Raw genomic sequence first — 22462 nt, 5'->3', positions numbered from 1 at the left:
CCCAGCTTCTTGGAAAGCTTGAATGGTGAGACTAGTTGAACTTTACCAGCCTTGTGTCAAAGGACCCAGAGCTAGCCAGTTCCCTTCTCCCCAAAAAAGTCCCAGCATATACTTTCATTAAATAATAACATCCTACATTGAGGCCCTCCTGTTCACTTTGTCCTAATGCTTTTATACCCACCCCCTTAAAAGAAAAGAGCTTTTATTAGGCTATTTAACAGAAGAGAATCTGAGGCACAGATCACCCAACTAGTTACTGGCTGAACCCAGTCTGTATTATGGCTTGTTTTTCTTCTGGTCCTTACCAGTGTGCTTGGTGGCGTCACCAGGTCTGTGAAAAGCAGACTAAACAGCTTTTAGTCCTAAAGACGAAAGGTATGTGCTGTACATGTTCTCTGATGATTTATTTGGTAGAGAGTTTCAGGAATAGGGGACAGCTCCATTAGTGGATGGTCATGGCTGCTTCATTTTGGACCCTTTAGTCTAAGCTTCTAAGCATCATTATAAGAACAGCCTAGGAGGTAAATGTAAAAATAATCTTCTTGCCAGGTTTTCCTGCATGGTATCCTAGCGACGATGTACTGTCTGTCCTTGAGTGTTGGGGCACCAACTGGGGCAGTATCGGAGCTTGCAGAGGGGAGGGATATGAAGGGCATAGTCAGAGGCACCCCTCTTAACGTCCAGGCATAGTTTCTTTTTATGTTTTGGAGCGCTTTTAACCCACTTATTTTTAAGAAACATTTTATTTTCTGATTAAAAATATGTTTCTTGTCAGATAACTTGGAAAACAGAAAATCCCAAGGAAGGAAATAAAAACCAACAGAAATTCCAATATTGTTAATATTTTGGTAGATATCCTTCTGGTCATCTTCTTTCTTTCATACCATGATTAGGTTCTAAACTCAGAGTGTAAGGGAAAAAAAATCTCATAAAATCAAAATTACTCTAAACCACCATGGACAGCACTTTTTATGCACTCTAAAGTTTGGAAACCACCTCACTAGACTCAAGGAAAGGACAACTAAAAAATCTATATGAAATTAGAAGTCTGGGGGAAAAAAATCAGTCTGGCTTTAATATTACTATCAAATCCCTGATGATGAGTGGATGGTGGTGGAGAACTGAACTGCGTTCCTGCCTGCCTCATTTCATTCTGTTTAATATTAAGCTTTTGTAATATTAAGCTTTTGTGAGTTGTGGGTTCATAGATTTACCTGTGAGGATAACATGCCATAGTAGCATCACATTTAGCTCCAGGGGGTAGGTTCTGAGTCAACAAGTAGGAAAAATGAACACAGTGCAACTCCACCGTAGATTCCTGCTCCCTCCATCGCTGCCCCAAAATGCACTTGCATGTGTACATACAATTGGATCATTTGTTTTGTAACCTTTGTTTTGTTTAATTCAGTAAATATTCTATGTATCACTTTTATTTAAGTTTATTTTGAGAGAGTGAGTGTGTGCACATGTATGGGGGAGGGGCAGAAAGAGAGAGGAAGAGAGAGACTCCTAAGCAGGCTCCATACTCAGTGCAGAGTCCAACACAGCTCCATCTCACAAACTGGGATCACGATCTGAGCCAAAATCAAGAGTTGGATGCTTAACCAACTAAGCCACCCAGGTGTCCCTGTGTGTATCATTTTTAAAGTTGCATATGTAAATGAGAAGGAGTGAAATACGGCGTTTTGTAGCAACGTGGATGGAACTGGAGAGTATTATGCTAAGTGAAATAAGTCATACAGAGAAAGACAGATACCATATGCTTTCACTCTTATGTGGATCCTGAGAAACTTAACAGAGGACCATGGGGGAAGGGATGAAAAAAAAAAAAGTTAGAGAGGGAGGGAGCCAAACCATAAGAGACTCTTAAAAACTGAGAACAAACTGAGGGTTGACGGTGGGGGGGGAGGGAGGGGTGGGTGGGTGATGGGTATTGAGGAGGGCACCTGTTGGGATGAGCAATGGGTGTTGTATGGAAACCAATTTGACAATAAATTTCATATTAAAAAAAAAACCACTAAAAGTAAAAAAAAATAAAGTTGCATATGTATATTTAGTGGTAAAGATGTTTATTAAGCAGTCTCTTGTACATTTAGTTTATTTCCAATTATTTGCTGTTCTAAAAATGGCGAAGTGAACATCCTTGTGGATAAATCTTTGTGTTCATCCATAATTATGTCTTGAGGATAAATTCTTAGCTGTGGAATTGATGGTTCAAAGGATATGAACATTTTTAAGTCTTTTAATTCATATTGCTAAATTGTCCCCAGGAACATTGTATGCTTCTATCAAAGTGTCTATTTCCCAGCATCACTGGAAATTAACATTCAAGAGTCTTTCACAATATGCCTTCTTTTTTGGATGACCTAGGGCTTCTCTTCATTGTATGGTCAATTTATCCTGGAAGGAATGAACAAAATGAGGCTAGAGATGAAAAGTGCTGGTGGCCAGGTCTATGTGGGAGGGACAGGGACAGATAACAGGAAAGGGGTAAGCTTAGAGACCATTTCTTTACTCCTGCCTCCAGGTCTTCAGCAGGTATCTAAAGATAGAATATTAATATTTAAAGGGCATGTGTAGTTTTAAAAGCATATTTCATATTATAATTTTAGATTTTGAAAATGATTTGATGTCTCATTATAGACACTACAGGACAGGAATGACATTTGTATATCTAAAATGGAGTATGGTTTAAAAAAAATAAATGGAAAAACACTGTCCTAATCCAACACTCATCTTAGAGAAACTGAAACCAGAGAGTAGAGGGATTTCTGTAGAGCTACACAGCAAATTGATGATAGAGTTGAAGCCAGAAGTAAAGGTTGTCGACTGCCTGTTCATAGCTCTTCTGTTGAGTTGGGACATCATGGTTCAGGAGGAGATGAAAAGCAGACATAAGGTCCCCTTTGGATAGAGGGCCAGGCTTTCTTCCAGAGCCTGTGAGCTGCCCCATACCCCTCCTGGACAAAGACCCAGGTGTCTCTGGCATGGCAGTTCACTTCTGCTTGAACATTTCCGGAGGGAGCTTGCACTTTAATAACCAGGGCTTTTGCCTGAACTTTCCTTCCCCTTGGATAACTTCTAACTTCTCTTCCTGCCTCAGCATCTTGAATGTCACTTCCTCAGGGAAGTCTTTCCTGACTGCCAAGATAGTTTAGGGTCCCTATGTGCATTCTTATAGCACCTCTTACATTTAACACCTTGTCACAATTATAAGTACTTTGCACTGTATTTAACATCTCTCTCCCGGACTAGACTATATGTTCTATGAGAGTAGGAATGTTGTTTATCTTCTGTTGCTCTTGGCCTAAGCATTAATAAATGCTTGAATGTTTGACTATTTGGATGGATGTTAATGAGTGAATTGGAAGTGTGTGTGGCTGCTGGGCGGTGCTGTTTCCTATTGCCTGCAGAATCAGGAGAGCTGTCCCTCATTGCCAAGGGCGTTGAGAGAGGCGAGAAAGGAGACTCCTTTTTAGGCTGCTAGTATAGAGACAAGCCAGAGGGTATGATCTGCTTTGCTGGGTGCCCCATGGAAGCCTCCTGAGTGATGGGGTCAGCAACCTAATCCAACCAAGCATTCTTTCCTGGCTTGTCAGGATCAGCCCCAGCAATTTAGTAGTGGTGGTTGGAGAGGATCCTCCTCGATTCATTCTGGGGAAGAGAATTCAAGGTCAGGGCTCTCTTTGGCGGGGAGAAAACAGCAACCCGGGTCACCTGCAGCCTGGTCTTCACAGTAGATGGGCACTTGCAGCAACTGCTGTAAGGTCTGCTTGTGGCTGGCTGGGCGCCAGTGCAGCGCCGCTGTTAGGCGGCAGGTCCTGCCCCCTCTGCCGGTTTCCCTCCCCCTCCTCCGTCTCCTTACCACTCCAGCTTGCTGCATCCTCTGCAAGGAGAGGAATGTGCCGCGCTCGGACGCGCCGTCCTGGCGGCGCGGCGGCACTCCGGGCGCTCTCTGGACCGCCGGGGTCCGCCGTCTGGCGCTGCGCCACGTGCTTTGATCCGCGCTGATGTCAAGTGGGTGTGGGCTCTTAGGGAAGGCCCAGGCGAGGACGAGGAGGGCGCGCGATGCGCCGCGGGCGCGCTGAGGCCACAGCGCGCTCCGCCGCCCAGCGCTGCTGACCGGTGGCCGGCCTGGGCTCAAGGAGCGGGCGCATGGAGCCGCGGCGCTGCCCGGCCGGGGACGCATGCCCCGCCGCCCTGGGGGGCTGGCGGGGACCGCCGCGGGGGGCCTGCAGGTGTGTCCTCGCGCTGTAACTTTCGGGGGGCTGCGGGCCGGCAGGCAGCAGGGGCTGCATCGGGGGTTGCTTTTTGTGGCTGGGCGCTGGCGTGACGGGAGCGGGTTCGTCCCCCGCTGGCCATCCGCGTGGGAGCCGCAGCTCGCCGCGGGAGTTTCAGCGAGGGAATTCGTGGGGCGGGCGCCGGGCTAGGGGTTACTCATCGGGAAGGGCGCCGAGGGAGCAGCCTTGTTGTTTTGAGAATTGGGTCTCCAAGTACAGCCTGCGTTCATGGTAACAGGATTAGCTCTCAGCAGACAGCTCTGCTTCCCGAAATCGGCGGTGGTTGGGGGCACTGATCGGTGGGGGTGGGGGGGGGAGAGACTGGGCAGAGGCTATCTCTTCTCCCCTTATCTGTCCCCCACCCCCTTCCTGATGGGAGCCAGCTAAGGGGGAGGTAAGGGGGCAGCTTCTTGTCGTTTGACAGGTCTGGTTTCAGACACACCTTCCCGGAGGAATGCGGAGGCTTTGTTACAGGCGTCCGTCCCAGCCCTGAGCCCAGAAGCTTGCGGGCATGGGGCCGGGGCTCCGGTGCCATTACTCATCTTTTATGGCAACACGGGCGGGCTCCCGGGTAGGCAAGTTAATTATTAATGTGCCTAGCTGGAGAGAGGGAATCTGGAGATGAGATTGGTGGGTTGCAGGTTTTTCTTTCCCTTTTTTGGCATTGGCACTCAAGGTTTAAACCCAAGGTATTGCAGCCAGTTTCCTGAGAAGGATGCTGGTGTTCCCCTAGTGACTGGCACTCTGCAGAAGGGATCCCCTTTCCCTGTCTGTGGGACAGCACCATCACCCCCCACCCCCGCCACCCCCTGGGAGGGCAGAGAGGGACCAACTCTGGGTTTTTATCTACTTTTGAACCAGCCTGTACCTTTCCTCTGCTTTCTGAAAGCAAACACACTCCCACCCTTGTCCCAGGGCAGCTTCCTGATGAAGCTTCCAGGCCAGGTGTGTGAGACCTGGGTCTTCCGCTGACCATCTGAAGTTTTCTGGAAAGGGCTGCCCTACCACAGCCCCAGTACCTGAGAATTCTGCACCTGTTCAACAAGTGCCTCTGTGTCTGTTTCAACAATCTGTAGACTGTTGGCCAAGGCAAAAGGGTTTGCCAGGTCGTTATCTGGCCTGTCTATCCCAGTGCCCTCAGTGCCTACTGGAAGGAGGAGGTCAAGGTGGAGAAGAGCTGAGGGCAGAGTGCGGCTCTTCCCTCGATGGTTTCAGTTTCCCTCCCCCTTGGCTGGGGAAAGGTGGATTCTAAAGCTGGTAGTCTCACAAAGTGTGCTCTATGTGTGCTGGGCATATCAGGTGTGCCCCTATAGAGCGGGAATGGAAGAACCCAGGTTTAAATCAAGGGCTGTGGATGGGGCTTGGCTCTGGGAGAGGTGTGTTGGAGGGGGCCAATTGGAGGCAGGCCTGAGGAGGTTTTTGCCCCAGTTGGGGCCTGTGGAGAGTTGCCAAACTCAGTCTTACAGGCAGCATTGTGCTTTAGAGACCTGAGAAACTGTTTTTCTTGTCAGCTGAGGATAGAGTACTCAGCCTTGTAAACTGAAGGGTTGAGTTAGGGTGACTAGAAGATGAGCATATCTTGGAAGTTGACACTCCTAGGAGTACAAGAAGGGCTAGGCTTTCTGGGGACTAGGTGTGGGGAGGGGGATCGCCCTAGGAGAGTGGAAAGTGTCTAAAGGGCGGTGGGTTTATTGGGGGTATGCAGTGCAGGGAGGGAGATTCTAGCTCTGGTTGTGGGCTGTGCATGGTGTGAGACATGGTGTGCATGGTCTGAGACAGGCTGCTGCAGTACCCCATATCTCTCCCCTCAATTTTCTGTCCCCTACATTGGTGACTTGGCTTGCTGGATTCACCTTGCCCCTGTCTCTGGTCTCCAGGGTGGGACTGTTCTGATGGCTGCCCAGGGACACATAGTCCCCATCTCATTCCAGCCTTTCAGAGAGGCCGCTGACCCTGCTACCTGGGTCACTGGGGAGTCCGTGCCACCTGTCCTTCCACCAGCCTACATACTCAGTGGCACCCTTCCCCCAATATACGTGCTTTTCGAGTGCCACCTTCTCCAGCAGTGCCCTGATCTGCTGCTGATTTGCTGGCACTCTGCAAGTTGAGGGTTTGGAGATGGCCCTGATAAGGAGCAAGTTTTTTCTATCATGGGAAGTCTGCCCATGGATGCCATCTAATGTCTGCTTCCCTTGCAGCCTGCTGGTCATGGCTGAATATTCATTGATAATGGCCTGGCCACTGCCTGGGGAAGCTACTCAAGGTGATACCGTAAAGAGTGGGTGGGTAATACGGTCCCTGGGGCACTGTGAGGTAAATGGGAGATCAAGGGGTTGTGGGGGAAAGTGAAGCAGTTATCAGAAAGGCTGTGGGATTGTGGGGTTAGTAGGCAGGAGCCAGAATCCTCGCGGGTTGTAGTTTCAGAGGATTGAGCAGGGTTGGTTTGGAGAGTCCCCTATATGTCCTGTTCCTAATGTCTGTGCTGGACACAGCAGGTTGTGGTGAGTTCATCAGTAGCTAAGGCCTCTCTCTGTCCTGGGGCCTGACTGCCCCTCCAACCTGGAAAAAGAGCCATTTTGTTTATGTATACCAGCTCCTGGGCTTGTCTTCTCCCTTCCCTCTTAAAAGAGGCATTGGAGCTGATGGTGGCTGTGACTGTTCCTCAGCCCCAGCTATAGCAGGGAGCTTTTTCCTTGGCTGGACAGCAGGGAGAAAGTACCCAGGCTAAGAGAGAGGTGTCCTGAAGATTTGTTCTGAGTCGGATATTATCAAGAGGAAAAACAGAATGAAGACCCTGGTAGCCTTTGCAGTCTTGGTTTGCAAAAGTACAAAATTCCTCCCTAGGTTTTATACTGTCTCTGAAGAGAAAAGAGGCCAGTATTCCAGGCCTGTGCTCTGGGGGTATCCAGGAGCAAGGGTTAATTGAGGCAGGTGGTGTTTGATTTCCTTGCTTGCTAAAGAGGGATAAGGATACCTCTCTTCAATACCCTCTGCCCCCCAAGGATAATTGTGAGGATTATGAGATGTTTGTAAAGGATTTAATACAGTGCTTGTTAATTGGTAGCTATTATTATTTTTTTATTAATTAAAGGTAACTGAAGGATCCTTGGAGCAGCAGCTGAGAGAGTATTATGTAGAAAATGGGAATGTCGGGGCGCCTGGGTGGCGCAGTCGGTTAAGCGTCCGACTTCAGCCAGGTCACGATCTCGCGGTCCGTGAGTTCGAGCCCCGCGTCAGGCTCTGGGCTGATGGCTCAGAGCCTGGAGCCTGTTTCCGATTCTGTGTCTCCCTCTCTCTCTGCCCCTCCCCCGTTCATGCTCTGTCTCTCTCTGTCCCAAAAATAAATAAAAAACGTTGAAAAAAAAAAAAAAAGAAAATGGGAATGTCAAAAATGCCTTTTTTTTTTTTTTTTTTTTTCCTGACCCCAGAAGCCACACCCGGGCTCCTAGGGTCAGAAGTGAGACGTGCCCTGGCCTTCACATCAAACCTGTTTTCCAGCCTCAGATCATTCAAAGAGGCCATGGAGACCCGTGAATCCCTGACTACAGATACAGTTGAACTAGAAAGGTGGCATGCTGAGACTCTTGCTAATGCAGCCATCTCTGGGCCAGCCATGATTATGGAATGTTAGTCCAAAGAGCAACCAGATACCTGGCACTTTTAAGCTGTGTCACTCTAGACAAGTCCTCTTATCTCTTTGAGCTAGTGTCCCATGAGAATAGTAAAACCTGCCTCACACAGTTCTTATGACCCAATGGGATCATGTATGCAAAACTGTGATGTGGTATGCAAAGAATTGATAACTTACTGTGTACCAGACACTCTTCTAAGTGCTTTCATGTGTTATCTCATTTAATTTTCACAACAATATATGATGCAGTTAATTATTGATTAGGAAGTTGATGAAGTTGAGCTGTTAGGAATTGTAATTATTGGCTAACCAACCCCCTCTGGAAATCATGCATCTGAAGACCTGTCTCCCACAGCAGGAATAAACCAAAGTTTTTGCAAATGTTTGCACACTACCTTTTTTCCACTGACCTATTCTAACTTCCTAGGCTAATTCTCAATATGTTTCTAAAATGAGTAAAAGAGGTCCTTATTGGTCAGTTTGGTTTTTTGGTGTCCCTCTCTTGTCCTCTTTGCTCTCCATCCATAAGCTCTGTGGGGCTCATAGACACATCATCTTCTTGGCTTAAAATGACTTTTAAGTGTCATTTGTGTGGGACTATAACCCTCTTGTGCTCATTCACCTAATGGTCCCTTTTAAGAATGAGATTGCTGGTGGATCAGAGTTGATATTAGGTGTGGTAATACGAGGTATATTAAGGAGATTGTACATTAGCTTACCTCAATGCTGGGCAACACTTAGATGCTAAGGGTCAGTTTAATCTCCTTATGACTGGAGTGTAATTCATATAAACAAACCAAATGTTTGTGGAGAAAGAAGGAAAGGGGTTGCTAGTTTCATTTGACTTTAGGCAAGAGAAATGTTTGGTTTAGAGCCAACCATTAGACTGCAAGTTTTCAACATCTCATCCTTCTTTCTGATGGTTCTAGTTAGCTGTTTTACCTCCTACCTGCTGCTCCAAACTGTATCTGCTAGTGAGCACTCAAGTTTGAAGTTTTATATGTGTTCAGAAAAAGAGAAAGGAAGAAAGAAACAAGGGCTGTGAAAATAAGGGCTCACAGCTGGTGGTGTTTCCAACATGGGTGGTACTCATTAACAGAGTTATGATCACAGCTTCGAATTCATCCTCATTACTTTTGTAGCACATTTATAGGATAAGAAAGAGGCTGTCGCTTTCTGGGTTATTCTCTCTTTTTATGACGAGGATAACATTTATGAGGGTATGACACAAATAAAGGAATAAAGGTCTGGTTAGGAATGAAAAGTAAAAAGCAACTGGTGGCATTCCAGGCATGCTCAGGAGATTCTAGAGCTCTCATTAGCGGAGGTAGTGTTTTTTGTGGCATGGACCTGAGTGTCCTGGCTCCCACAACAGCCTGGTCATGCTGTCAGAGTGGGTATTGTTACTGTCATTTTACTGGAAAGTGGAGTGACTTGCCTGAGGTCAGGTAGCCAGATTTGTAAGGGCAGATACTGGACCTCATGTCTCTGACTCTCTGACCCCGAGGCTAACAACCTCATTTATCCTTGTAATAAGCTTTTTACTAGTATGCATACATTTTGGAATATTTAGAATATTACAAAGGAAGATTGAAGGGGGCAGGGAATCATGACCCAAGGACTGAAGACAGCATTGTTTACATTTCAGTGGCTTTCTCAACTTTTTATTTTTATTTTTATTATTTTTTTTTAGGAAGAGGGAACATTTGTTTTTGTCAGGGAAGATTTGCTTGTCATCTGTACATCTCTGGGAATATTCAGTTTCCTGTCTTGGAGCAGGAGCTCTTTCTGTAAGAGTTGATTCCCTACATATTCAAGTCGAGTTCTTTCCTTTTGTATACAACACTGCTAGGCACTGTGGGGGAGAAAAAGATGAACAAGGTATTCCTGCCTTCAGAGAGTATATAATGAAGTGGAGAGGCCCATGTGCCCTCAGTCAGTTAGTCCGGGCCTGGTGGCGACAGCAAGTGGTGATATTCTCCAGCTATGTTCCCAGTACCCAGACACGTTACTCACAATCCCCAAACAGCCTCAGGGAGGAGGTATTACCCACTTTACCCATTTTACAACTGTAGAAACTGCAAGGTTAAATGACTTGCCTAAGGTGATAAAACTAACAACCACCCAAGCTGAGATTACAACACCAAGTGCCCTCTCATGAAGATCTGATGTAAGAAGTTCCATTAAGGAGAAGCACAAAGTCAGAGGCGTACAGCCCTTTGTCATTCTCTTTCATCCTTTTCTTCTCTCTGATTTTAAGACGGATGATTCTAATTATATTCCATGGTATTCATTACCTTTAAAAAAAATTCCCTGCCCAGATTCTTTTGCTTATTCAGACCACTTGATAATAAATCTCAGAATCTTGGAACTAGAAGGAAATGGAAAGGTGGTCTAGACCATTCTCTTTATTTTCTTATTTGGGAGAAACTGAGTCTCAGAGAAGGGAAATTACCTGGGCGCACACAATTTAGTTAAGCCATGTTTTTTCACCAGAGTTTCCCAAAGTGTGAATGTGTATGAGATAATACAGGGGTGAATGTTTTTAATTTTAATAGCTTTGTACATGAGTGTATAATTTTTCATGTGTATTCGAAGAGAAATATAGTTACAAAATCAAAATCATTATTTGACAGCTATTGTTGTCTATGTAGTCCATTTAAAGAAAAAAGTGGAGATACAGGTTGGGCAGGGCAGAAATCACAGAGGTGGGCATTGTGTGGATAACCGTGCATATACACCAATTTGTATTTTCCTAGAGGAGTTACTTGCCCTGCCAGCTTTATTATTTCAGGGGCAGGAAAAAGGAGGTCATCTGCTAGTGAAAATATACTACCTGCTAAGCATTTTACCTGTGGGTCAGTATTGGTGGTCTCAGTTGTTGTGTATATTGAGAGAGCTCAGAGAGGCTGACTAATAAGCCCAGGGTAACACAGGATAGATTGGAGAGAAAGGATTCAGATCTCAGCTTGGGTTCCTTCCATCGCCAAATCCTAGCCGCCTGTCATATTCTGTAAAGTGGTGAACCCTCGACCCAGCCTGCTCCTCTTCTCAGGGATCCTAACATCATTTTGTTTAGGTACCAGGCTCATGTGGAAATACATGTGTTTGGGTTGCTAGGTTGCTACTGTAACCTGCTAATTTAAAGCCTGATTTTGATAGAATTTCAAAGAATGTGCTGTATTTATAATATGTGATATTTATCGAATCTGACTCATGCTGGTAAGTGATAGAACCCTTATCTTGCTGCCTTTTGGCTTCTGTTCACATTGTGATGATGCCATGTGGATTGTGAGCTCTGGGAAGCCATCGACTGTGCCTGTCAGTCTACGCAAAGGGCAATTGCCAGATGCTTTTTGAGACTGATTCATCCATACTTTCAGGGTTCAGAGAATTAGCTAGTAGATTTTTACCTAGAGTGGAGGTATGGAGATGTAAGTGTGGGCTACTTCCAAGTTAGCTGAAGAAATCTGGAGTTGCAGGTTATGGAGAGAGGGCCCTTTTCAGAGATTTTGACTAGAACGGAGGGGACGTGTCAGGCTTTGGGACTTTCCCAAACCAGCCGAGAAGATTCCACTTCTCAGTGGTTTAGGACCAGATGGAGCATAGCCTCTTGCATGAGGCAGGCAGTCACTGCCCATTTGCTGTGTCCTAGATGCTGTGATAGTGGGGTAGGCCGAGTGATTCCTCTCCCCACTCCCAAAGATGTCCATGTTCTAATCCCCAGAACCTGGGAATATGTTACCTTAAATGGTAAAAGGGACTTTATAGGTATAATTAAGTGAAGGATCCTGTAATGAGAGATTCTTCTGTTTTATCTAGATGGACCCAATGTAATCAGAAGGGTTCTTACAAGAGGGTCCGAATGAAAGAAGGAAACATGATGAAGGTAACAGGTTGGAGTGATGCAGGGCCATGAGCTGAGGGATGTGGGTGGCCTCTGGGAACTGCAAAAGGTGAGGAATGGATTCTCCCATGGAGGAGGAGTGCAGCTCTCCTGATCGACTTTGACTTTAGCCCGGTGAGACTGATTTTGGACTTCTGACCTCCAGAACTGTGAGACCATACATTTGTGTTGTTTTAAGCCATTAATTTGTGGTAATTCATTACAGTTGCAATAGGAAACCAATACAGATAGGTGCTGAAGATTGAACAGCGAATATAGCCGCAGTCCCTGCCTTCATTGTAGTGGGGGAGACAGGCAAGTACACAGCCAATGTGGATAATAGTGGTGAGCATCTGGTAGGGCTGTAAGTCCAGGAATCTATAGGACCTAAACCAGTCTGGGCAGATAAGGGAAGACCTCCTGGATGGGCTGATCAGAGGTGCCACTGAAGGAGGGTTGGAATTAGGGCCTGAAGTGGGACAGAGGCCTTATGGGGAGAGAAAAGCGTGTTCAGCATCATCTCAGTAAGACATCAGAAAGCTAGGTGCAAGCTACTGGCCAGGCCTTGCAAAGCCGAAAGCCGGTTGCATCTAAGTTGGTGTGGGCCCTCATGACCCTGTTTTCAGACAAAGCCTTTTGGACCTTGCATATTAGGGAGATAAGATGGAAGAGTGTTAGTGCTATGCCTTCAGGATTATGTGAACATCTACCTGCTAGTTCTTTTACATGTATTATCCCATTTAATCCTCATAACAACTGTGCTAAGTAGGGACTGTTATTTTCTTTATGTTGCAATGGAGCAAAATGAGACTTAGGTTTTAAGTAATGGGCCCAAGGTCACACAGTTTGTAGGTAGCAGTGTGGAGATTTGAATCTGGGCCTTCAGGCTTCAGAGCCCAAGTTCTTCGTATTCTCCTCTGTGGTAGAAAGATCACTGGGCCAGAAATCAGACAACCTGAGTTCTAGTGTTAGCTCTGCCGCGTATTAGACTTAGAACAGGTCAGCCTGCTTTCCAACCTCAATTTTCCCATCTGCAAAAGGGGACAAGAGCCTGACTTCTTCAGAGATGTTTTGAGCATAAGGGAGATTCTCCTTTATGAATACAGGAATATTCATAAATATTCTCATCAGAGTTTCAGACACCCCTAGAGAAGGCCTTGTTAGTGAGCCTCATCTTGCAGTGCTGGGTCATTCTGAAGGGTCATTTGGCCACAGTAGGTCATTAAAATGTCCACATGGGGGGCGCCTGGGTGGCTTAGTCAGTTGAGCGTCCGACTTCGGCTCAGGTCACGATCTCACTGTCCGTGAGTTTGAGCCCCGCATCGGGCTCTGTGCTGACAGCTCAGAGCCTGGAGCCTGTTGCAGATTCTGTGTCTCCCTCTTTCTCTGCCCCTCTCCCACTCATGCTGTCTCTCTGTCTCTCTGTCTCTCTCTCTGTCAAGAAGAAATAAACATTAAAAAAAAATTTTTTTTTAAGTGTCCACATGGGGCTAGAGTGTTTGCATCCATAGGTAGTGGTAGGAACAGAAAGTGGCCAAGTAGCCGTGAGTGACCTGTCTCAGCTACCAAGGGTGGGGGTGTAAGTCTGCAAGGAAGAAGTGTGTTTTGCATCTTGTTCCCTGCACAGATGCTGATGTTAGAAGTGATTAGGAAAGAAACCTTTCTTGACTTGGAGTTGGGTGAGCAGCATTTAGTCCCAGCCCTGCCACTTACTGTCTATGTGATTTGAGGCAAGTTAATGGAAGTTCTGGAGCCTCAGTCTCTTGTATAAAACAGGGCTAATGATTCCTACTTGGCAAAGTATGTGAAGGCATCCTGTCCAGTTCCTGGCGTATAGTGGACGTTGAGTAAATAGCGGCCATCTCTAAATCTGGCAGTTCAAGACTTCTCAGGGTTAATCCAGTAAATCCCTGTTCTTTGCAGGATTCCACCTTTCTCCCTTGCCTTTCAGACTCACTTAGGTGTGTTGTAATTGGATGTGAAGGGAGGGTCTGGCCTCAGAATGAGAGCCCCATGAATCTTTGAGAGGGAAGACCCCCCCATACTTCCCAGTGGGAAATGGTGACAAGTGGTTTTCAGGTGGCTGCAGTGGGGATGCTGAGCCATTTTGGAAGCGAGAATGTGTTTGTCTTGCCAAGTACAAGATTGAGTGTCACCGTTTTGCTTTCTGGGAATAATGTCCACGTAGATGAAGTAGATTTATGGCGCTGAGGTATGTCAGAGAACAGTTTTCTTTTCTTTTTTAATGCCTACGGTTTCTGATTATTAAGGTAATGTGCTAATTTTATAATATCTGGAGAATACCAATAGAGGAAATTAAAAACTTTTACTTCCACACTCAGAGATGATTACTGCTAACATTTTGGTGTATTTCCCTCCATTCTTTTTCAAAGTGCCCATACACTGTTTTTCTAAAATATGCAATTTAGTATGCTTTATTCCCTTCACATTATATCATGTCATGTGTGTTTCCCAGATTATTACCTATCCCTTAAAAACATTTTTTGCTAGATAATAGTCTGTAGAGTACATGTGCCATAATTTACTTAATTCTCCATTCAGTAGTTGGGCATTTAGGTTGTGTCCACTAAAATACGTAAATACGTATTTCCCCTAAAATACACAAAAATATTTGACTAAGGATTTTAACTATTTTCTTAGATTCCTGGAACTGGAATTCCTAGATCAAGTAATAAGTACATTTAAAATTGCATATTTGTGGGGATTATCAGACTGTTCTATTTATCTTACACTAAAAAGCAGAAAAGTGATGGCATGTTAGAGGGCTGTGGGTCACTCCAGCGAGGTCCCTGCTTCTGATCACTGTGCACAGAAGGCTCCCTCTTCACACAGCTCACTTGCTTCCTGGCAGACAGTACAATCAGCCTCTTGTGGCTCCCCAGTGAAATTTAAGTAATGGGTCAGTCTTTCCAGCGCTTCCCTCTCTGTCAGGAAGTTCATCTGTGAATCTAACCTAAATCTCAACTGCTGCGTTTTAAATCCTCACCCTCTGCTGGTTCCCCTCAGTGTAGTGGAGCAGAGCGGAACTGTGCAGTCTGCAGGCAGCTCACTCTCTGCCCCCCCCCCCCCCCCGCCCCTGCTGCCTGATCATCACGGCTTTGGCCACCAGCCTTATGTTACCCTGGAGGAAACTTGAGGGTCTCTGGCTACTGCTGTCTCGACTGGGAGGGCGGTCCCTGCATCGAGTTGCTGATGATAACGCCAGGTAGGGTTTCCAAACCTGAGAGTGCCCATGCTGTGAAGGCCAGCCTCCAGGCCTCTCCCGTGCCCTCTGTAGAACCTGTGGGGGCAATTAGCATTCAGAGTGGTGCTCCCTTATTGACACTGCGGGTCTATCAGATTCATTCTCTGGGAAAAAAAAAATGAAATGTGGCTAGAGCAGGGATTAATTATGTTTCGGTCCCAAGTGCATTGGCCTAGTGGTAAATGTGCAGTGAAGAAAGACTGCCAGGCAGAGAGGGGCATTCGAGTGTATTCTGGTGATAGGAAAGCTGGCTGTCAGTGTGGAGGGCTAGGGTCTTACTCTGGGCTTCCCACCCTTGGCATCAAGTAGCTGCTGTGCCCTCTGCCTAAATAGCCTTGGCCACCTTTCTTAGCCAGCACCCTTTGTTGGGAGCTGACAGCTTTATTATGGGGCAGGAGGATGTTAATTTGGAAGGGAAATGAATATAGCTGCAACTTTGCAGGCACTAAGAGGCCCCTTGTGTCCCTCGCTTAGACATTTTAGAGCTGGCTGGCAATAGGCCAGCAGGGTGGACCGAATCATATAGGAAACAGACTGGGAATTGAGTCCTGCAGCACCTGTGGGGGTATCTGAGCATGGCTGGAAGCCCAGAGGAGGCTGGAGCCGGGAGCCCGGAGCCCAAAGCGCCCCTGGGGCCGGGCCCCGGCTGTCTGACCTCCTCCAGCTCCTTGCCCTCCCCTGTAGGTAACACCAGGAGATCCTGCCTTAACATGAGCTGCTTCATGCTTCTAGTTTTACTTCCTCGGAAGGTCTACACTCTTTAAGACGAGATGCCTTGTTTCACACTTTGCTGTTTCTTCTTTCAGGGTCTGGTACAGTTCTAGCACTTGACTGAAATAAACATTTAGGGGTCAAAACCCAGTGGTTTTATGCACTTGGTAAAGAAGCTACTTTTCTGCTGTTTAGCTCCTATTCAAAATTTCCATGTCAGGGGTGCCTGGGTGGCTCAGTCAGTTGAGCGTCCAACTCGGTTTCGGCTCAGGTCGTGGTCCCAAGGTCATGGGATCAAGCCTAGTGTGGGTCTCTGTGCTGAATGTGGAGCCTGCTGGGGATTCTCTGTCCCCCTCTCCCCTCCCCCCTCCTCCCCTCCCCTCTCCTCCCCTCCCCTCTGTCCTTCCCTGCTTGTGCTGTCTCTCTCTCTAAAAATAAAATAAAATAAAATAAAATTTCCATGACAGGTTGCTTTTCTTCCTTTGGAAGAAGGGAAGCCTTTTCTTCTGCCTCCTTTTATTGTTTTTCTTTTAATTTTTAAAATGTTTATTGTCGAGAGAGAGAACGTAAGCAGGGAGGGGCAGAGAGAGAGGGAAACACAGAATCTGAAGCAGGCTTCAGGCTCTGAGCTGTCAGCACAGAGCCTGATGTGGGGCTCAAACTCAGGAGCTGTGAGATCATGACTTGAGCCGAAGTCAGACCCACAACTGACTGAGCCACCCAGGCGCCCCTGCTTCCTTTTATTGTTATCCGAAACCTACTTTGGGGCTGAATGTCACTGGTACTTTTAGTTGGCAAGTTGGATCCCAGTGTCCCCACTATGAGACCTTCGCTTGGTGGATGCCATCCTTGGCCATAGAATCCCTTTGGAGCTTTTAAAAAATATTGATGCCTGGGATCCAGTGCCAGATATTCTGATTTATTTGGTCTAGGTTGGGACATTGGTGTCATGGGTTTTAAAACATTCTACAGGTGATTCTATGTTAATTATTAATGTTCAGGGACATTCCCTGAATAAGGAGTGAGATGTGTCTACCCAGTCCTATCAGCAATTTCCCTTTATGAGAAGATCTGTGGCAGAAGCCTGTGATATCTACAGTCGTAGTTTGCTCCACATCGGTTATGGAGGCAGAAAGGCTGAAGTGACAAATGAGAGGATTGTGCTACTCCTTTCCTGTGTGGTATTGGCTTGCTGAGAAGTCCCTATGGATGGACCTCACACCCCTGTCTATGACCAGGGTGTACTCTGGCTGTGTCACTCTGCCTGGTAATTAGGCTGGGACCTGGACAGGATAAGGATGCCTTAGTGAAGATTCAAGATAGAAATGAACAAACAGGGTATGAATCTGTTTATATTTTGTTCATTAGCCAGGGCCTGGGTTTACTTTTCTCAAACTTGTGAAGGAGGTGTCAGGAAGGAGGGCTGGGGAACCGGGCTCTGAGTGACTAGCAGAGGATGGCTTTCAGCTTGAGTCTAGAGGGCAAACAGGGCAAAGTAGCAGGTGCTTATAGTGAAAGTTCAACCCTTGTAGGCTGGGATCCCTGAGGCCTCACTTCTGCCAGGTTCTTCTTGAGTGTTGTAGAGATGTCTTCACAGAGGAGTTAATAAGGGACTGAATTATTGCTGTGAGTGAATGAGTCCCTTCTCTAAATGTATTTGGGTTTGCCCTTGTGTTCCTTTATGTGATTTGAGAATGGTTATGTTCCTTGTTGGCTAATGCATTTGTCTTGGTGTTCTAAGTCCTACCATCCCCTCCCCAGCCTCTCTGGAGTGTGTGTGGCTGGGGCTTTGTTCCATGAGCAGCTTCTCAGGTTGAGGGGCTGTTCTTGTAGTTTCAGCTGCTCCTTAGCTTGTCTCAAGGTGGGGCTGCTTCCCAAGCCCTGGGCCTTAGAGAAGCTGGAGCTCCCTTGAGAGAGCTGCCATAGTTTTCCCACAGGTAAGGAGACCCCTGGATTAACTCCTGGGGTGCTGGTGGCACCATTCCTCAAACTTACAAATCCTGCTTAGACAAAACCACACACATTTTATTTCATTTTTTAAAATTGTTCTTATGCTATTCAAACTACTTTTTTTTAACTGTTTATAAGAGATTCCCCTGGGGGTGCTTATTAAAAATGAAGAATCTCTAGGAATGAAATCTAGGAATTTTGCATTTTAGCCAGAATCCCAGGCCATTATCAGGTACAGAAATGCTTGAGAATCAACTTTGTTAAAAAAATGTTCCACCCCTTACCTCCTCCTGCCTTGTTTTACAGGGGAAATATGACACAGATGGGTCAAGTGAGTTGCCTGGGATCACACAGTGCATTAGGGCTAGAACCCAGCCTGGAAGGAACCCAAAGTCAAGTCCAGAATATTAATACTTCCTGATAGGTGTAAAATGCAACTCATCTTTCTGTTCCTTTTGTTTGCTAAGATGCAGTGTGTCATCTGTCATCTGTTTTGAAGCACATTATTCCTTATTGTGGGGGCTGTCCTGTGCATTGTAGGATGTTTAGCAACATCTCTTGCTTCTACGCCCTGGATGCTGGCAACATCCCCCAGTTGTGATGATCAAAAACGTCTCTAGGCGTTGCCACATGTCCCCTGGGGGCAAAATCACCCCAGTTGAGAACCACTGCTTTAGCGGCAGAAGCCGTGTGTCAGGGATGTTCCCTAATGGCATCCTATGACATTTATGTTTGGGGACTTCACTTTTAAAATTTGCATTGTTGGCTTCTCCCCGACTTGGCTCCCGGTGCTGGTTACACACACAAATGAAATCACGCTGAATGTGAGCTCTCCTCTCCATTTTGGCTTGCAGAAGGCAGGCATAAAAAACCTGGAAAGACCACTGAATTTGGACTCCAGGCCATGGTTTGCCTGCCAGCCCTGCACTTCCTAGCTGTGGGATCTTGGGCAAGTCACTTAACCTCCTCAAACCCCTTTCCTCATCTGATTACGATAGAAAGAAATGTTTGTTGTGAATGAGAGTTAAGTGACACCTGAATGTGTTTGTGTTTATAAAACATTACTCATGTATTAAGTGGTGATGATAAGATTCAGGTCTAATTACCAACACTTGAAGGTTTTCTCAAATTCAAAAGTGCAGAACTCAGCACAGCAATTCTAGACTTGTACTTGGCCGGGTATATTGTCCCTGTCATCTTTCTGCCTGTCATGCTAATCTAACCCACTCTCACTTTATTTTTTTTTTATTTTAAATTTTTTTTTTCAACGTTTTTTATTTATTTTTGGGACAGAGAGAGACAGAGCATGAACGGGGGAGGGGCAGAGAGAGAGAGGGAGACACAGAGTCGGAAACAGGCTCCAGGCTCCGAGCCATCAGCCCAGAGCCTGACGCGGGGCTCGAACTCACGGACCGCGAGATCGTGACCTGGCTGAAGTCGGACGCTTAACCGACTGCGCCACCCAGGCGCCCCTAACCCACTCTCACTTTAAACTTCACCTCCTCCTCCTTGTTGGCCATCGCAATACCTCTTTTGGGTCATTGTCCCTGCAAGATTGGTTGTTAGTTTATCATCTGTGATTGGTAAGAGCTAGTTTCTTTTTATGGTGAGATTTCTGAAGGGCTGTCAGATATTTTCTGAAAATCGAAACCAGTGCCACCTTCTTTGCCCTCATTGCCAGCACCCAGAGAGATGCATAGTAATGGGTGCATGAGGCTTCAATGCAGGCCGTGAAGCCAGCACCGGTCTGCAAAGATGCATGCAGAGGAACTTGGAGATTAAAGGTCTCTGGGGCACACCAAAGCTCGGCTAGTCCAGCACTTGTTTTGCAGACAAGGAAACTGGGCCCAGAAGGAGAACATATCAGAGGCGTCACGGTGGCAGAGTTTGATTGCTGCCCAGGCTTTCCAGGTGCCAAGACCGTTGGTGTGGTATACACGCATGTCCCAGCTGCTGCCTCGGCTGGCGCGGAGGGGAGCAGGCTCCACTCCGTTTCCAGGGTGCTGTGGCTGCCTTCTGTTTGACTTTAGATGCTGCCTTGTAGGTCTTATAAAATTGTCTCTCTCTGCTCAGTAATTTATGGGTGGAAATTCATCAGAATTCACACAGTGCATGACATGATTTTTACTGATTCTTTATAGCAGGACATCTTGAGGGGGAAAGGCACTGAATATGAAGGGACTCCAGTGACTGTGTGAACATATTGAAGATGAAAAAGACTGAGAAACTGAAGGTCCTTTTTTTCTTCAGTAATCTTGAACACTGTCTCTTGTTCTCCCACTGTGATATGCTCTTCTATCAATCTAATATTAATTGTTAGTATAATTTATACTTGCTGTTGCCTGTTGAATGGTTACTGTGCACCAGTGCATGTGAAGTGTTTACCATCATGAACATTTCAGTTGATCTATCCAAAAATTCTACAAAGAGGGCACTATAACCATCTTTGTTTTGTAAATGAGGAAACCAGTTAAGTAACTTATTCAAGGTCACAGAGTAGGAAGGGGAGGTGGGATTTAAACCTTTCCAATTTGTGAAGCCTGACTAGGCTTGTTCCTGGTCTGTAGTTCTGGACTTTCATGGGGGCGGTTATTGGAAACCCCAGCAGCCAATCTTCTGCAGCTGGTCAATGCCTCCAAGGACCTGCTGTTTGTTAGATGGCCTATTTGAATGCCTAGGGATGTCCGTACTGGGTGGCACCCAGCTTGCTAGGCCAACACCTTCCCCAGACATGTCCTCTCAGGCTGTGCCAAAAGCCTAAATGAGAAGGACTGTCCTTGACTTCAGAACCTAGATGCCTGCTGTCAAGGGTGGCACAGTGTTTAGAGACTAAGCCCTGGGTTTTGGCTAAATGGATCCACTAACCTTCCAGAGAGTCTCATCTTCCTCAACTAGAGAGTAGGGGCGATTCCAATCTCATGGGATTTGTTTGTTTGTTTGTTTGTTTTGAGAGTGTCAAATGAAACACTTCATTTTGAAAGTGCTTATAAACTCTGGGTTTAGGTGGAATTGTGAGACTAATGATAGTAGGTTGCAGAGGAGGGGTTGCAGTGGAAGCCTGGGGAAGAATGTTCAGGGGAAGGAAATACAGGGACAGTTGGGGGAAAAGAAGCAAACTAATCTCTGTTGCCAATCATTTCAAAGGCCTCCTTGCCCAGCCTTAACCTTCATGCCGTACTGTGACATCATCTATGGATGTGTTTCTGCTTCCCCTGCCCCGTCTGGAGGAAGTGCTCTCAGGTGTGGACTGGGGCTTGGGGTTCCTGCAGCAGCCCCCCCCCCCCCCCCCCCCCCCCCCCCCCCGGCAGATATTCAGCTGAGGGCTCCAACCTGCCATTCCCTGGGGCTCTGTAGCAAAGAAAGCTGCCTGGGGGGACTCAGTTGTTTAAAGGGAAGTTGCTAATAGATACTTTGGATTATGGTGACTGTGATGAAAGCATAGAATTTTTAACGTTATTTTTTTCATCATCAAGGTAGTGTAACTACATTACTTCCAAAATTGGATGATAGAGAAGAGGGGAAAAAAACATTCATTTCATTTCACCTTAATTTTTCTGGATTTTGGAGGGGGGCGCAGGTAGAAGAAGAATTTTCATTTATTTTATTTTATTTTACTTAAAATTTTTTTTATCTTTTATTTTAGAGAGACAACACAAGCAGGGGAGGGGGGCAGAGGGAGGGAGAGAGAGGATCTTAAGCAGGCTCCATGCTTAGTGTGGAGCCCGACACAGGGCTCAATCCCATCCCATGATCCTGGGACCATGACCTCAGCCAAAATCAAAAGTCAGACACTCAATTGACTGAGCCACTGAGGTGCCCCTATTTTATTTTTTTAAAGTTTATTTATTTTGAGAGAGAGAGGGTGAGCAGGGGAGGGGCAGAGAGAGAGAGGAAGAGAGAGAATCCTAAGCAAGTTTCATGCTGTCAGCACAGAGCCCAAAGCAAGACTCAATTCCACGAATTCTGAGATCGTGACCTGAGCTGAAATCAAGAGCTGGACACTCAACTGACTGAGCCACCCAGGTGCCCCAATTTTTGTTTATTTTAAGTAGCTATATATGACATGGCACAAATCTGATGGTACAAAGCAGTGAAAAATAAGTCTTTACAGAACATGCTTTTAGTCATTTTCTGCATACGATTTTGACTTTTCAGTTAAAATATTCATGTATTATTTCTCCCCGTGTTAAAGATTTTTAAAAATTTTGCAAGCAATACATGCAAACTATATTTATAAATTTTTAGTCTTACATAAACAGACAGCAAAATGCCAAATTGGTAACAGTGGTGAAATGTTACAGGTGACTTATTTTTATTTTTTATGCTTTTATTTATTTTCTAAATTTTCCACAGTGAGCAGGGATATTCAAAGAAGCATGCAGAGAAGATATTATTCATAATCTTTAACATTTTGGCCTATTTTTATCCATTGTTATTCTTTGCATTTCATAAACATAGTTGAGATTATATTTTATAACAGTGTGTGTGGGTCCTGCTTGGTTTTTATTTAACATAAGTACTTATTAAGCTTAGATTTTTCACAAACTTTGTTTTTAATGGCTGGGCAGTATTCTACCAAGTAGAAAACACCGTATTTTGTTTAACTATTTATTCCCTTATGGTTGGACAGTTTGGTTATTTTACTATTAAAAATAATACCATAATGAACTTAGGAAATGAAACATTTAGAAGTGTTGACCCTGAAACAGTCAGTCTGGTGTTTAGAGGAACTGTATTCT

General features: G+C 45.8%; 1 protein-coding gene across 9 annotated transcripts in view; it reads left to right on the top strand.

Moving 5' to 3' along the window:
* PLEKHA7 (pleckstrin homology domain containing A7) overlaps positions 1–22462 on the top strand; it is a 224331-nt gene that overhangs the window by 75544 nt on the left and 126325 nt on the right. Inside the window, exon 1 of one of the 9 annotated variants that reach the window (XM_058688373.1) lies at positions 4130–4238. The exons of the other annotated variants lie outside the window; for them this stretch is intronic. Within the exon in view, the coding sequence (XP_058544356.1) occupies positions 4156–4238 (83 nt within the window). The 5' untranslated portion in view covers positions 4130–4155. Of the gene's footprint in view, positions 1–4129; positions 4239–22462 lie in introns of those variants that run through there. 9 annotated transcript variants of the gene reach the window in all.

The sequence above is a fragment of the Neofelis nebulosa genome, chromosome 10 (assembly GCF_028018385.1).
Source record: "Neofelis nebulosa isolate mNeoNeb1 chromosome 10, mNeoNeb1.pri, whole genome shotgun sequence".
NCBI lineage: Eukaryota > Metazoa > Chordata > Mammalia > Carnivora > Felidae > Neofelis > Neofelis nebulosa.
This window is presented reverse-complemented; position numbering and strand designations above follow the sequence as displayed.